The 16,823-nt window shown below is 42.6% G+C and overlaps 1 protein-coding gene across 1 annotated transcript in view; it reads left to right on the top strand.

Moving 5' to 3' along the window:
• Positions 1–12,877, top strand: part of MTPN (myotrophin) — a 50,142-nt gene extending 37,265 nt beyond the window's left edge. The window contains exon 4 of the mRNA XM_037165813.2: positions 9,684–12,877. Within this exon, the coding sequence (XP_037021708.1) occupies positions 9,684–9,770 (87 nt within the window). The 3' untranslated portion in view covers positions 9,771–12,877. The remainder of the gene's footprint in view (positions 1–9,683) is intronic.
• The last annotated feature ends 3,946 nt before the right edge of the window (positions 12,878–16,823 follow it).

Consider the following 16,823-nt stretch of genomic DNA (forward strand, 5'->3'; position numbering starts at 1 on the left):
GACTAAGTAAACACTGTGCTCACCTCCTCCCATGGTCACATCAGAATTACAACTGAATCACAGAACCACCACCGAGAACCACCTGGAGACTAGCTGAACGGAAGCCCTATAACTCTGGGTATAAAGAAGAAGCCATGTTGAGACTGGTAGACGGGGTGGAGACAGAATAGGCAGGTTCCCATACCCTTGGTGGGGGGAATAAGAATTGGGAGAGGTATCTGGGCTGTGGATATCCCTCTGAGGACCAGAGATCACAGCCCCACAGCAGGCTTCATAGCTTGGGGCTCCAGTGCCAGGAAGATAAGCCCCGTGACTTCTGGGTGTGAAAACGATCCCATACTGATATGCAACCCAAGGAGATTGCATATCAGTGTGAGACAGAGGGCTGCTGGAGTCCCAGGTGTTTTTTCCTCCTAAGGGGCTCACACACAGACTTGGCGGCTTACAAACTTACCCTAAGCTTGCAGGGGTAGCAGTTCAAAAAGCACCAGCGACATATGGGATAAACTGAACTGGCTAGCTTCAGGGTTGGGGCTAGAAGGGCAGGGCATCTCTCTCCAGGATGGAATTGAGGGCAGGTGCCAGATCTGAGCTCTCCCTTAACCTGGCTAACACCGTTAACCCTGCCCTAGTGATTCCCTGAGAACCTGCCCCTATGCCACGTCTGGTGGCTTTTGCACACGAGCAGCCAGCCTCGGTTCACACTATGCACTTTCCTAAAAATCTCTCCAAGGTCCACAAACCCCAAGCAAGCAGCACCTGCCATCGGCATGTCCTATTAAGCAGCCCAAGTTTAACACAAGCATCAACTGGTCTCAACTTGCACTGTAATTCCCATCAGGTGTCCCCAAGCCAGCACAAATGGTGGCTAGCCTCAGCTCACATCATGGCACTCACCAAAGGGACCCAAGCCTGGCACCAGAGGCAGCCAGCCTCAGTACACTGCATAGTCTCTCCTAAGGACCTCCAAGCCCAGCACAAGCAGCAACCAACTGCAGATGACTTTGTACCTTCCACCAGGTGGCCCTCAGCTGGTCACAAACAGTAGCTGATCTTCGCCTGCACCAGAGCTCTTCCTAAGAAGCTCCAGAAACAACACACCTGTTGGCTGGCTTCATACCACACCATCAAATACCTCCACATCAACGCACATGAAGGGTGGATTCAGCTGGCATCAGAGCCCCAGGAAAGAGACAGCCTCCAAATAACGGCTTGTCTGCTATAGTTACTGCTAGCCCTCACGGCCAGTCAGCCTGAGGGTCAGTCCCACTCACTGATGTGCCAGCAGCAATTAAGGCTCAAGTACAACAGGAACACACACTCGGGTGAACAGGGGGACTGTGGCACTGGGCCTCATTTGACACCTGCTACATGAAGCCACTCTGCCGATACATAGGAACAAACAGGGTGTCAGGTGAAATGAAGAGACAAAGGAATGTGCCCCAAAGTACAGAACAAAACTTCGAAAAAGAAATGGAGACAAGCAACCTACCAGATAGAGTTACCAATACTGATTATAAGGATGCTCAGAGTACTGAACTCAGTGGGAACTTCAACAAAGAAGTAAAAGTCAGTCAGAAATGAATATGATAAATGAATCCTTCAGCAGGAATCAGCAGTAGAGTAGGTGAAGCAGAGGATTCAGGCAGGGATCTGGAATACAAGGTAACAGAAAACACCCAGTGGGAACAGAGAGCGGAGGAAAAGGATTTTTTAAAAATAAGGATAGCTTAAGAGACCTCTGGGACAACATTAAGCATTTCACCATTAGCATCATAGTGGTACCAAAAAAAAAGAGGAGAGAGAGAGCAAGAGATTGAAAACCTATTTTAAAAAGTAATGACTGAAGAAGTTCCCTAACCTGGGGAAGTAAATAGACCTACAAGTCCAGAAAGTGCAGAGAATTTCAAACAAGACCAAAGAGGCCCACGCCAATATACATTATAATTAAAGTGCCAAAGATTAAAGACAGAGAATCTTAAAAATAGCAAAAGAAAAGCATTTAGTTATATACAAGGGAACTCCCATAAGACCGTTGGCTGATTTCTCAACAGACACTCTTTAGGTTAGAAGAGATTGGCATGAAATATTTGCAGTAATGAAAGGTAAAGACCTTTAACCAAGATTACCCAACGTGCTATATCATTCTGAATCAGTAGAAAGTTAGGATTTCCCAGACAAGAAAAAGCTAAATAAATTAATCACTACCAAATTAGTATTACAAGAAATGCTAAAGGGCCTTATTTAAGTTGAAAAGATAAAAATACAAGTAAAATACAGGAAAGAAGAAATTCCCACATAAGCAAATTTTTAGTAAATAGCAAATCAAGCAACTATAAAAGATAGTACAAAGCGTAAAAGGCAAAAGTGGGTAAACCATGTTATTACAACTAAATTAAAGGATACACACAACCACAGAAGGACTTTTTAAAAAATGACAAGAAACATAAATGTGGAGAGGTTATGTATAAATGGTGGTGATTTTAGAATGTGTTGAACTTAGGGACCAGCATATTAAAAACAGAATTGTGTGAACATACTTTGACAAATGTGAAGCTGATGGTAACCACCAACCAAAAAGCCTGCAAGAGTTTAACAAGAGAGAGAGAAAGGACTCCAAACACAACACTAGAAGGTCATGAACACAAAAGAAAATGAGGAACACAGAACTACAAAAACAGTCAGAAAACAATTACGTGGGAATAAACTAGACAGCTATCAATAATTATTTTCATGGAAATAGACTAAATCTCCAATCAAAAGACATAAGGGCCCCTGGCCAGTGTGGCTCAGTTGGTGGCAGCGTCTAGTAAGGATTTTAAAAAAGGGACCTGGGGCTGAATGGGTTATAAAGAAAAAGTTTACCTGAGTTAGAATCTCACTTTAAAATGAAAGACATACAGACTGAAAATAAAAGGATATAGTAAAGGATGTTTCATGCAAATGGAAATGAAAAACTAGCACAGGTACTAATACATGTATCAGACAAAACAAGGGCTGTAATAAAAGACAAAGAAAAGCATTTCATAATGATAAACGGAGCAGTTGAATAAGAAGATCAACTCATGAACATCACACACCCAACGTAGGAGCACCGAAATGTATGAAGCAAGTATTGAAACACATAAAGGAGAAATTTACAGGTTACAGTAATAGTAGGGGACTTTAACACCCACTGACATCAGTGGGTGATCATCCAGATAGAAAATCAACAAGGAGATGGCCTTGATGACACATTATATCAGAGTGACTTCATTGGTATTTTTAGGACATCTCACCCAAAAGCCTCAGAATATATATTCTTTTCAAGTGCACAGGGAACATTTTCCAAGAGAGACCACATGTTAAGCCAAAAATAAGTCTCAATTTAACAAGATTGGAATCATTTCAAGCATCTTCTGCAATCACAATGATAAGAAACTAGAAATAATTGCAAGAAGAAAACTGAAAAACGCACAGTGATGTAAGGGCCAAATGCATGCTACTAAACAATGAATGGGTTAACAATGACATCAAGAAAGAAGATGCCTTGAAAAGATGAAAATGAAAACACAGTGACCCCAAGCCTGTGGGACCCAGTGAAAGTTCTACAAAGGAAATCAAAACTAGACATTTAACTTTGTACCTAAGGGAACTAGAAAATAGAACAACAAACAAAGCCTAAAGTGAGTAGAAGAAAGGAAATAATAAAGATCAGAACAGAAACAAACAAAATAGAGTCTAAAAAATAGAAAAGATCAATGAAACTAAGAGCTGGTTCTTTGAAAATATAAACAAATTGATAAACCTTGTAGCCAAACTCATGAAGGAAAAGAGAGGGCCCAGATAAGTACAATCAGAAATGAAAGAGGAGAAGTGAACAGTCAATACTATGATATACAAAGGATTATAAGGAAATACTACAATTATATGCCTGCAAATCAGACAACCTGAAATAAATTCCCAGAAACACACAGTCTCCAGGACCAAATCAGGAAGAAAGAGACTTTATGAACAGACCAATAACTGATGAAATCGAGTTATTTCTCTAACTCCCAACAAACAAAAGCACTGGATCAAATGGCCTCACAGGTGAATTTTACCAAACATTCAAAGAAGAGTTAATACTTATCCTTCTCAAACTATTTCAAAAAAGTGAATAGGGAAGACTCCCAAACTTATGTCATGAGGCCAGCCTTGTCCTCATACCAAAATCGGACAAAGACACTCCAGAAAAAATTATAGGCCAGTATCCCTGATGAACATAGATGCAGAAATCAACAAAGTATTAGCATACTGAATTCAGCAATACACGGAAAAAGTTTTACATCATGATGAAATGGGATTTATTTCCAGACTGCAAGGTTGATTCAGTGACCACAAAACCATTACTATGATTTACCACATAAACAAAATGAAGGATGAAAAGCAAACAGTGATAACAATAGATGCAAAAAAAGCATTTGACAACACCTGGCATCTATTTATGATTTTTAAAAATGTCAGCAGAATGGAAATAGAAGGAATATACCTCACCCTAACCAAGGCCATATGTGATAAGCCCAACAGCTAACATACTCAGGTAAAAAGCGAAAGTGTTTTCCTTAAGATCAGGAACAAGACAAGGAAGTCCATTTTCACCACTTCCATTTAACTTGGTGTTGGAAGTTCTAGCCACAATAATCAGACAAGAAAAGAAAAGGCATCCAAATTGGAAAGGAAAAAGTAAAACTGTCACTGTTTGCTGCATACATGGTACTGTATAGCGAGAAACCTAAAGAAGCCACCAAAAATTTTTTTAGAATAAATGAGTTCAGAAAAGTAGAACACAAAATTAATATTTGGAAGTTGGTTGTATTTCTACACACCAGTAACAAAATTATCAGAAAAAGAAACTAAGCCCTGACCAGTGTGGCTCAGTTGCTTGGGTGTCGTCCTGCAAAGCAGGAAGTCACCAGTTTGGTCCCTGGTCAGGGCTCGTAGGAGAGGCAACTGATCAGTGTTTCTCTTGCATGTTGATGTTTCTGTTTTTCTCCAACTTGAAATTACATCAAAAAACAAAATAGGAAGAAATTTTGCCAAGGAGGTGAAAGACCTGTACTTGGAAAACTAAAAGACATTTAAGAAGGAAATCTAAGGGGATACAAAAATAGAAGCATGTACCATGCTCACATATAGGAATAATTACCATCATTAAAATGTCCTTACTATCCAAAGCAATATACAGATTAGTGCAATCCCCATCAAAATACCGATGGCATTTTTCAAATAAAAAATTCTAAAATATACATGGAACCACGAGAGACCTCAAAGAGCCAAAGTAAACCTGAGAAGGAACCAAACTGGAGGTGTCACACTACCTGATAGCAAAGCCATAGTGACTAAAACAACATGGCGCTGGCATAAAAACAGAAACACAAGTCAGTGGAATAGAGGCCAGAAATAAACCCACACTTACATGGTCAGTTGACCTATGACAAAGGAAGCAAGGATATAGAATGGGATAAAGACGGTCTCTTCAATAAATGGTATTGGCAAAAATGGACAGGTACATGCAAAAATGTGAAACTGGATTGGTTTTTACCATATACAAGAAAACACTCAAAACGAATTAAAAGACTTAGACAAAGCCATACAACTGCTAGAAAACATAGGCAGTAAACTTGACATTGCTCTTAGTAATAATTTGTTGGATATGTCTCCTTAAAAGAATAAACAAATGGGACTATATCACACTGAAAAGTTTTTGCACAACCAGGAAATTATCAGCCATCTACTTCTATGAAAAATGAACAGACAACTTATTGAATGGGAAAAGATATTCACCAATGATACATCCAGTAAGGGGTTAGTATCCAAAATATATAAGAAATTAATACAACTTAACATTAAAAAAGATAATTCAAAAATGGGCAAAGGACCTGAATAGACATTTTTCTGGAGGAAGCACAGTACACATAGGAAAGATACTCAGCATCTCTAATCATCAGGGAAGTGCAAGTCAAAAGCACAATGAGGTAGCACCTCACACCTGTCCAAATGGCTCACATCAACAAATCATCAAACAACAGGTGTGGATGAGGGTGGAAAAAAGGGAACCCTCATGCACTGTTGATGGGAATGCAGATTGGTGCAGCCACTATGGAAAACAAACTGCCTTATGACCCAGCAATTCCAGTTCTGGGTATATATCTCAAAAAAATGCAAAATACTCACTTCAGTGTATACTGCTATATTCGTTGTAGTATTATGTACAATAGCCAAGATATGGAAGCAACCCAGGTGCTTTCCAGTAGATGAGTGGGTAAAAAGTGGAGGTGCGTATATACAATAGAATGTTACTTGGTCATGAATGTGACCTTTTGTGACAGCATGGATGGACCTGCAGGATATTGTGCTCAGTGAAATAAGTCAGATATAGAAAGACAAATGCCATATGATCTCACTTACATGTGGACTCATTCATTTACAAAATAATTCAGAGCTAGATGCAGAGAACAAACAGATGTTTGCTGGGGGAGGGGCTAGTGGGCTGGATGAAAAAGGTAAAGGGATTAAGTACAAATTAGTGGTAAGTAAAATTTTTCATTTACTATTTTCGGACCACAGTTACAGAATAATAATAGGGACGTAAAGTACAGCATAGAGAATATAATCAATAATACTGTAAGAACTGAGCCTGGTGCTAGGTGGGTACTTGAAATATAGGGCATGGGAGCGTTGCTTTGTAACATCTATGGTTATCCGATGTGCTATACACCTGAAAGTAATGCAAAATAAATATTGAATGTAAACTGTAATTGAAAATTAATTAAAAAATAATAATTTGAAAAGATGTGTGCACTCCTGTGTTCATTGCAGTGTTACTTACGCTAGCCAAGATATGGAAGCAGCTTTAGTGTTTGAGGCAAATGGACAAAGAAGTCTCCTTTCATTAATTTGTGTCCACATCGAAACATTCTCTATTTTGCTAATTGCATTATTTGACCCTGTCAGTGTATTAAGATTCTATTCGAAAAAGCACGGTTTATTTTAACCCGCTCATGACAAATTCCAACAAAATTTTCAAAAAAGTAACAGTGCCCAAACAACAGTCATCTCTGCTGTGAGGAAGGAACCAGCCGTCAACCCCAGTCATCATGGCGGGGGGGCAGACGTGCTTCTCCTCCGCCTGCAGCCGCAGGCAGAGTTTACTTCTAAGTACTTTATTCCTTCTGACCACTCTGTAGGTCTTTTATGGTTATTCATTTGTTTTAAAAATACATATAATACAATTTAGGACAAGAATAGAAACACTAAAGTATTAACAGTTGTACCTGACTTACTGAATTTTGTTTTTCTGTGCATTCTGAGTTCTGTGATTTTGTATTATAATTAGAAAAGAAAATGATTTGTATACATTTTAAAAATATTTTATGAGCTAGACCTGAGGGGTTCAGGTAGCAGAAATTGCCTCTAACAAGTAGAAAGAATTGTAAAGATATTGGGCCAGTCATAGACCAACAGGAAAAAACTGGAGGGTCAGACTCGGAAGAGGCCAGAGGCATGGCCACTCTAGGCCTGCAGAGAATGGGCGCTGCTCACGTGTCTCATCCGGGTGACGCCACAGAAGTGAATGAAGGAGCTCCAGCTTCTTGTTCCGTCTCTGATCACTCCAATCAGTATTCAGAAGCCAGAAGCCGGCGTCCTGCTTGAGTCAAATCAGCCTTTGACACTTGACAAGGAAAGTTCATGGCACCTTGAGTTACAGTCCAGGGCTCTGCACGACGGCCCAGATGGGTTGCCTGCAGTAAAGTTAGGGTGCAGTTATCAAAGAAGGGAAATGAACTCTGGGAGCTAAAAAAGCAGATGTTCATTAAAATGTTTAACTTTGTGTTAATGCAGAGTTATAGTTTACAATGCTAGTCATAAAAACTATCAAAATGAATCATTTGTTCTGACTGTAGGGATCCTAGTTACCGTCATGTAACCCATGTAGGAGGATTTAGCCCATTGGAGTTCTCCCAAATTTGTTCCACTTAAATGACTTCCCTGCATTCCATAAAGCAGGGAAATTAGAAAGTGAGGAACTAGAGACTTACAGTCATACTGAAGAGGACTTTGTGATAGTTTCACACTTTCTAGAACCCGTCATCTTCTCCTTCCTGGTTTACCTAATCATCTTGTGCTAATTCATCAAGATTCAGCCCCTGGCATACCTCATCCAGAAAGGCTTTCTTTCTTACTTTATCCAATTCTACTGTTACTGTTCATATTGGTAGGTTTGTCTGTCTCCCACACCAGCCAGGTTGGCAGACTCTCTTGTTTGTCATTGATTCTCTAGCCCCTTACTTAGTGTCTACACACCAAACACTCAGTATCTGTCAAGAGACTGAATGGATTTGCCGGAGAAAAGAAGGAAGACATTCCATGTGGGAGCCGGCATGTAGAAAGGCCGTGTGGTAGGCTCAGGAACGGTGAGGAACTCGAACTCCATAGGATCAGAGCACAGGATGAGTGGGAGAATGGGTGAGTTGGACTGCAGTTGGTCTTTAAAGGACTACCTTTGCCAAGTTTCAACAGCTCTGTAGCCTTAGGAACAAACGAGATTTGGCGAGGGGAGGAGGCTAGGACACTGGAGACTGGCGACCAAATCCTGGCTGGGCTGGAGCTAGCAAAGAGGACCCTCAGGTGATGGGATTCTACTGTTTCCGGGGGTCAGAGGTTCAGGGGACACATCCACATGCCACACGCCAGGAGGCAGTTCTCTAGGGACTGGGGACATGGCGGTGAGGAGTACGGACAAGATTCCTACTGCCATGGACCTTTTTCTTTTTTGTTGTTAACATTTTATTTTTTAGAGAGGAGAGAGAGAGTAGTAACATTGATGTGTGGCAGCCTCTTGCACGCCCCAAACTGGGTACCAGGCAGAAATCAAACTGGCAACCCTTTGGTTTGCAGGCCCATGCTTAATCCACTGAGCCGCACCAGCCAGGGCTCCCATGGACCTTTTATTCTACTAAAGGAAGACAGATGAAAACAATAGATGGACACATAGGTCTGTGTTCACAGGCTCAAACCTAAACACCATGTGGCAAGTAAAATGTTCCAGGTGAAGCGTCGAGAGCAGGCTGGAGGGGCTCCCTCCGTGCCGCACGGAGCCTCCTTTCCTAGCCCCCGCCCCAGCCATTACTGCGAAGTGGTTATAAGGAGAATGACCAGTATTGTACATGTTCTTTAGGGGATTATCTAAAATAAGAGTTTTGTGAGCTCTGGATTTCAGAAATAATATGAGTAGCACTTAGGTACTCTGCAAAAAGTGTTACAGAGAGAAAAAAAAATTATATCACCATAAACTTTCTTCTTTAGCAAAAGTGATGTCTTTATATTTTATACTATACCTAGGGAGATTCATTTTTAAAGCTCAATTAATTGTGTAAATATTTGCTACGATAAGGAAAAATCAGTCATCACCAATGTTATTGTCAAGTTGTGTGTGTAATTTATGATTTCTAGCGCTTAAAAAATAATCTGATGCTGTTTTTATAACTTCATCCATAATCTCGCCAAGTGGTCAGGGGTTTTTCCCTCAGGAGACTGAACTCTAAGTAAAAGTTTTAATTCTAGGAGTACACACCAGCATGTGCCGAGAAATGTAGTCTTTTCACTCTCGTCTCTCAGTTTGGGCTCATTTAATGACAGAGGCTTCTTCCGCTCTTTTGCAGGGTGCTGATAAGACTGTGAAAGGTCCAGATGGACTAACTGCCCTTGAGGCCACCGACAACCAGGCGATCAAGGCTCTGCTTCAGTGATGGGCGGCCGGGCTGACAGCTCTGGAAGAATGACTCTCCTGTGGCCTCACACTGCTGCCTGTCTGTCTGTCACTCTCTATCTGCCAGCTTCTTCAGCTAAACACTTTAAGAGGGGTGAGGGGGGAGAGAAATTCATAACAAATCAGATTACCAGGAAAAACAATGTTTTGGAGGAGAGGAAAAAAATCACGATCAGGCTTTTACTAGAATTCCTGATCAAGTCATCCTCTTTTCCATTTCAAAAAAAATACACAGCTTATACCCAAGGGAGAACAAAGACAAAATATACCATACCATTTGACCTTCTCAGCCCCCTAGCTAATGTATTAATCTGGTTGTGTCAAGGGTCTGATCCACAAAGGCCAACTATCACATTTGGTAGCCCTCACTGCGAGCAGTAGCGGCTGCTGCCGTGTAAACCTAGGGTGCTGAGATAGCAACTAGCTCTAGCCTTCTGCCTTAAGGTGCACTCTTTGGGACTCCCCTGGTGTAGTTCAGAGCGCTGCCTGTGGTTGGTGACCAAATCGCCCCTCGGGGACTCTCCTGAGTGCCCCGCGAGAGCTCGCTTCAGGTCAGGAGGGGCACGCTCCTAAACTGCTCGATGACTGAACCTTGGATTTCCTCTCCCCTTTCACACGGATTTCATGTATCTTTAGGTAAAACTGACTAGTTTTATTTATAAAATCTTAAATTTTGGAAGTCTGTAGGAGAAACCATTCCAGTATGCCTATTTTTTTTTCTCCTCTAGAGTCATACATTTATATAACATTGAAACACTTTTAAACTCCTGCTGGTCGTACAAGGGGATGTAAAAGTAGAATCATAGCCATACGCCTGTTCGTGTCGTGCAGAGAGAGAGCAGCTGTCTGAGGGCCTGTGGGTCCGTTTCCCTCACTGGCTCTTGGAACTGCGTGGCCTCGGTTCTGTGTGGGGTGTGGGGCCTCGGCCACTGCCTGCCAGACCATCTTGGGTGCCGATTCCTCTCTGCACCAAAGCTCCCACTGGGGCGAGGCTGACTGTTGGGATGCGTTTAACCCCATCTCCTCAAAAATGTGCTTGTAACCAGGTCTCCCCACGTTGTTGACAAACTTCTGCTGAACATACGCCAACCCACCTGTGTAGTATATTTGTTTCTTTTCTAAATCATGCATCGCAGAAAGTGTGACACCTTCAAAATGTACTGTGTGTCCTTAAATACCTGCTCTAAAAGGTTCTTACAACCTGCAGAAAATGTTTAGACACATTTTCATGTTTATTTCATGAACAGTATGACTAATTAAAACATATACCCTTAAATTTGGCTGCTTCGCATTTAAAATACTAAGATTCCTTTGCCACCCATATAAGCTTACTAAAAATATTAGGATTCTTCCTTAGCCACACCATGCAATAATTGAATGTACCTCAAATTTTTAAAAAGAGGAGGGTGAGTTAGGGACTTGTATCCGATTGTGGGTAATAGAGAATTATGATTTTTTTAAGGCAATGTAGTGTTCACCAACAGAGTTAAACTATCAAGAACAGGCAGCCTGGCTGTAACCAAACCTTACTGATCAGTTGCTGATTAGTTGGTTGGGTGTGTGTGTGTATTTTTCCCTATGAACCCTTTTTTTAATCCTGCGGCTTTTTTCACTTACAACTAGCCTAACCCTGTAATTTTTCTGCATCCAAGAAAACAATCACAGAATGGTGGCTTAAATACTTTGATACATTTGGCTAATTCTGCTGCCTTATCGCGGCCTATTAGAGTCAGGTTCAAAGTCAGCAGTCAGTACTTCATTGCATCACTGAACTGAAACCTGGAGCTATCCTCACTGGAGACGGAGGGCACTCTATCAGTCTTTGTCACATCGTGACAGGGTGTTTTGATATCTCTGTTTTCACCTCTTGGCATATTGTGATCTAAAAGGCTTGGATTTTATCCTCCACACGGTTCTTACCGTCACATCCTAAGCGTTCTGTTGCAGTTGGCCATTGCAGAGAGTGCGCTGTCCCGTCCTTCCTAACCCTGCTCTGCTTCCCGAAGTCGCCCCTGCAGGAGCCCGTGACCATTTGTGCAGCTCCCCCCGCTGTTCCTCGTGATGCAGTAGAGGCTGCTCCGCCGCCTTCCTTCTCAGCCATTTTGTAAACCCGTAATTATGAAGAGGTTGCCTGAGAAAATAACCTATAAACATAGAATAGACTGACCAAGATGGTTTACAATTTTTTTTAAGCTAGGTTATTTATAATGTTATTTCAGAACCACTTGGCAGAAGAATTCACAACACTTAATGTTCATATTTGGAGTACAGGAAGTTAAAACCATGTCTGCTTTTTGGTACTACATGCATTAGTGAAAGGTTAAGTAATTTTTTTTCTCCACTGAAGTAATATTTAACATCTCAGCAAAAACCTTGCATGTTCTGTAGTTTTTGTATTGAGTCAGTCATTTCGTATGCACTATAGCAATTAAAACCAGGTGTACAAAAGCACCTGAGTGTTTACTATACTAGTGGTATACTAACAGATTCCCCCTTGCAGCTTCCGAGTGGTATCTACAGACTTGGAGTTTAAACACGGCCCCGGAGTGCGCCCGAGTCGTCCTTCTACGCAGGGCTCACCTTCCAAACTCAGCAGGGCGTGAAGGACAGGGAGGCGGGTCAGTGTGTGGAAGCTGCAAGCAGGTAGCCCCTTTATTCATTGATTTCTTCCTCCCAAATAATGGAGTTCAAATCTGTATGTACCTGTTTGTTTTTTCCCTTAAGCCTTCAACTGAGCTGCTGTTTCCTCCCATGCAACGTTGTATACTCGACTGTGTATAGAAGCTGGTGAGAGTGCCCTCCCACATAAGCAATTGCAGTGTTTTGCATGCAAAATTTAAAAAATTTAAATGGTCCTGATTCTATTTTGTAAATGGGAAAACAATCATATCTTTCTAAGCAGTAACGGAGGAAGACTAGTGCTTTGTGCATTTTGATATATTTGAGTTCGTTTTCTCCACAGCGTAATACTTTTGACACCATTGGGTTTCTCATTTACTCTAGCTCATGTACATCAGAATGCTCAATAAAACTGTGTTTAAGTTTTGTGTTGCAAGAACAAATGGAATAAACTTGAATTGTGCTACAGGTCATGTGCCAGCAGCATCTTTCCCCCGAGGCTCTGTCTCCGTCCTGTTCCAGCTTCTCACAACTGGACCAGAACTCAAACCTCTAATGGAAATTTCCTCTGAGTCCCACTGCTGGGGGGGCGGCAGGTGTGAGTGGACAGAAAAACAAGACACAGGAACAATTTGATTGGAATAAACTATCCCAATTAAGTTTTGAGTCAGTCTCCCGATACAAATGGTTGTGTGATAAATGGTTGGTCACAGTACAAGGCACAAGGTAACCAGCACATCTTGGGGTGTGAGGGTCTAAGTCAGCGTTAAAGCCAATTCCTTCACACGTGCATTGAAGTTGTTGCATGTCCCTGGAGGGCCGCCAGTTTTCCCCAAAATCCCTCCACCGTGAGCACTTGTGTAGGGTGCCCTTTTTAGTACGAATGTTCTGATTTAATAGTAAATCACTCTGAACCTTAAAACTGAACAAGATTCTATGTAAATTTTGTGATTCTGTTGTAATCTTGTCAACCCCCAAGACTACTGTGTAGTTTACTTTTGAAATGGTCCACTGATAATGCGGGAAAATGTACAAATGCTAAAATAAGAGTGAAAGCCATCTCAGAACTTTCAGGTCTCAGAACTTTCGGAAAGTGTGGCTGTAGGTGGGTGGGTCCATGGAAAAGTTTGTAAAAGCATTGAAGTGCTCATTTTGAGAATTAGGGTCTGAAATACCATATGATCTCACCTTTAACAGGAAGCTAAACAACAAAACAAACAAGAAAGCAGGAAAAAAAAAAAAGACACTGAAATAGAGAACAAGGGGATAGTGACCAGAGGGGAGAAGGAAGGGAAGTTAAGGGGAAAAAGGGGGAGGGATTTGGAGGAACAAATAGGAAGGACACAGGGACGAGAACTAAGGGGGGTGGAAATGGGAGGGAGGTGGGGAGCAAGGGGCGGGGGAGGCTGGGATGGGAAAAATAGACAAAAAACTGTACTTGAAAAATAACTAAATAAAATTTAAAAAAAAAGAATTAGGGTCTGTAAAAGTAAGCCTGGCTACCATGTTTTAAAGGAGACAAGAGCCCTCCTGTCTAATAATGAGGAGTAGACCAATGTCCGCCAACAGAAGACACACTTCTATAAGGAAGTGAGCAAGCATAGGGTGAGTTCTGTAGAATTCTTCTGTGATTAGAGAGCCGTATCCTGAGAACCCAACAGACATGCCCAGCCTGGGCCTACCTAATCAAACTCTGGGGCTGGTCAGCCCAGCAGTTCTGGTGCGGCAGGGTGGTTCTGGTGTGTGCCCAAGTTTGGGGACCAGTGTACAGACCACAGAGGGGCAAAGGTATACTGGTCCGAGGGCCTGTAAATGGGATGTCGTCAAGGCTGGCTTCGTAGAGAGAAGGTGAATGGAAACCTTGAACACAGGAGACGTAGCAAAACTCTGGCTACGTCCCGAAGCTCTGGACACACCCAAGAACCTCTTGAGATGATCATCGAAGTTATGTTCAGGGCAAAGGAAGTCAGGGTAACAGGGAACAGTTACCCTGGCTCCAAAGAGGGAACCATCAGGGAATTTGGGGGAAAGCATCCAAGTCTCCTTATCGCGTGCTTGCCACATTGCAGGTTGGCTGTGGGATTGCTGCAGCTGCTTAACAAGGTCCCTCCCTGCTGGCTTCTGCTGCCCGTCCTGCAGCCACAGGGAGCCCTTATGCAAGGCCAGTTCTCAACCCCGCCGCCCGTGCTGGCATCAGAGCTGTGACTAGGGACTCTCCGCCGCTGTGGGAGGACCTGTGCCAACTAGCTGTATTCTGTTTCAGGTCAGCTGTCCCAGACGCTAGCCAGATCACCACACACCAGCATTAGGATATTTTTTCCAGGCTTTTACTTCACTGAAATATAATTACTGATTGAAAAAAAAAATTATCAGCAGCTTTAACAGCACCTGACACACGGTAGACATTCACTGTATTTGTTCTGAACCATTGATGTCGGACCGTCAGTCAAATGTGAGATAAGCTTTGTTTCCAGGAGTCCTGGCCAAAGGGTGACTGGCTGTGAGAAGCATGGGCCTAAGTGTCATTGGACCCAAATATTGGCCACGTAGCCTTAAAGGTACTACTGACATTGTAAACTGAAACCAATGAAGTATAAGACAAATATCACAGAGTCAACAACGATTCATTGAGAAAATGCTGACCGTGGGGTCAAGTGCAGGTGGCTGAGCCACTGTCGCCTGCCTATCCCGAAGCACAGCTGGAAACACATCAGCAAAACAGGGCTATCCAGCCAGCCCAGCAGCTTCTGGGCTTTCGCAGCTGCAGTAGCTGCAGCAGCAGCAGCAGCAGCAGCAGCAGGGAGAGTCTCATTCACGGGGTCTGGACAGGATGGCACGTGGGTCCGGCAACACTCACAGAACCACATCACACAAAAATGCACAATTTCCAGCCTCGAGGTGCCGGGGTGGAGGAGCCTACTGGGTAACTAAAATCGTGTTAAAGCCATCTTTTTCTAAGAGCTAATGAATCTGAACATGTGTTCTATATCTGCGCTTCCCTTCCTGACGTCAGTAATGTTCCATGTGTTTCTATTCGTCCCCTGTGAGAGCCCAGCAAGCCTGGCTGTGTTGCCACCGCTTAGGATTCGCTGGGCAGATTTCAGTAGGCTGGAAAGCACTCTGCTCTAAGCTATGTCATTTTACAACCGAGGTTTCAAATTCACATTTATTGTGCTGAGAACTTGTATTACCTTACTCAGTTGTCAGAGTAAAGAGATGTTAGAGAAGTTAAATAACTTGCTCACAGCAGGTAAATAACACATGGATGGTAAAATGGATTCTGTCCCGTTTTAGAGCCCCTGGTCCCACAAACTCAGTGAAAATGAAAGCCGTTCTCGCCCAGGTGGACAGAACCAGTGCCCAGACCTGCTCCCCTGCTGGACGCTGCTTCAATCTATGGGAAGCCCCTGTAACACAGTGCTGTCTTCTTAAACAGTTGAGCTCCAGAACTTATTAAATCTTCGTACACTTGAACCAATAACCACTCCACTTCCCCAGCCCTCGGCCACCACCATTCTTCTCTCTGCTGCTGTGAGTTTGACAAGAGCAATGCCCACCTCCCTCCACTGTGGACACGTTCAAGTCCGCCAGTGGATGCCTGAAACCATGGGTAATACTAAACCCGGAGGTTCTATGCTGCTTTCCTATACCTACCCAGCTCTGACAAAGTTTACTCTATAAATTACAGCAACTATAATAATAAAAATAGAACAGTCATAACAATATGCTGCAGTAGAAGTTACATGAATGACTTTGGGGCTCACAAGCACTGTGACACTGTGACGGTCGATTTGATAACGGCGATCACTGCTGAGTGGCTAACGGGCCGGGGGCACGGAGGGCAGGGAGATGATTCATAACCTGGAGCAGGGCGGTGGGAGATCGCATGCTACTCAGAACGGCCCGCAATTTAAAACTTGTTTATTTCTGGAATTTTTCACTTACTATTTTCGGACCACAGTTGACGGCGGGTAACTGAAACCTCAGGAAAGCAAAACCACGGATAAGTGGGGGACTACTGTCATTTCAATGTCACACACAAGTGAGATCATGCATTATTTGTTGTGTGTCTGACTTATGTCGTACAGCAGAACGCCCTCAGGGGCCACCCCCGTCGTCCTAAATAGCAGCGTGTCCTTCTAAGGCTGGATAATGTTACGTTGTATGTAGATAGGATAGGCAAGAGTAGATCTACAGTTCTATGAAAAATAAAATTATTAATGAAAAAGAATAAACTTTGTTTTGCACACTCACAACTGTGAACCTACTTTTGCCCCACCCTATAAACCACATTTTCTTTATCTGCACGTTGATGAACATTTATGTCATTTCTATGTCTTGGCTATTGTGAACAGTGCTACAATAAACAAGGGAAGGTAGATCAGACCTCTTCAAGATGTAGAATTCAACTACT

The sequence above is a fragment of the Artibeus jamaicensis genome, unplaced genomic scaffold (assembly GCF_021234435.1).
Source record: "Artibeus jamaicensis isolate MK-2021 breed Jamaican fruit bat unplaced genomic scaffold, CSHL_Jam_final scaffold_3307, whole genome shotgun sequence".
In the NCBI taxonomy this organism is placed as follows: domain Eukaryota; kingdom Metazoa; phylum Chordata; class Mammalia; order Chiroptera; family Phyllostomidae; genus Artibeus; species Artibeus jamaicensis.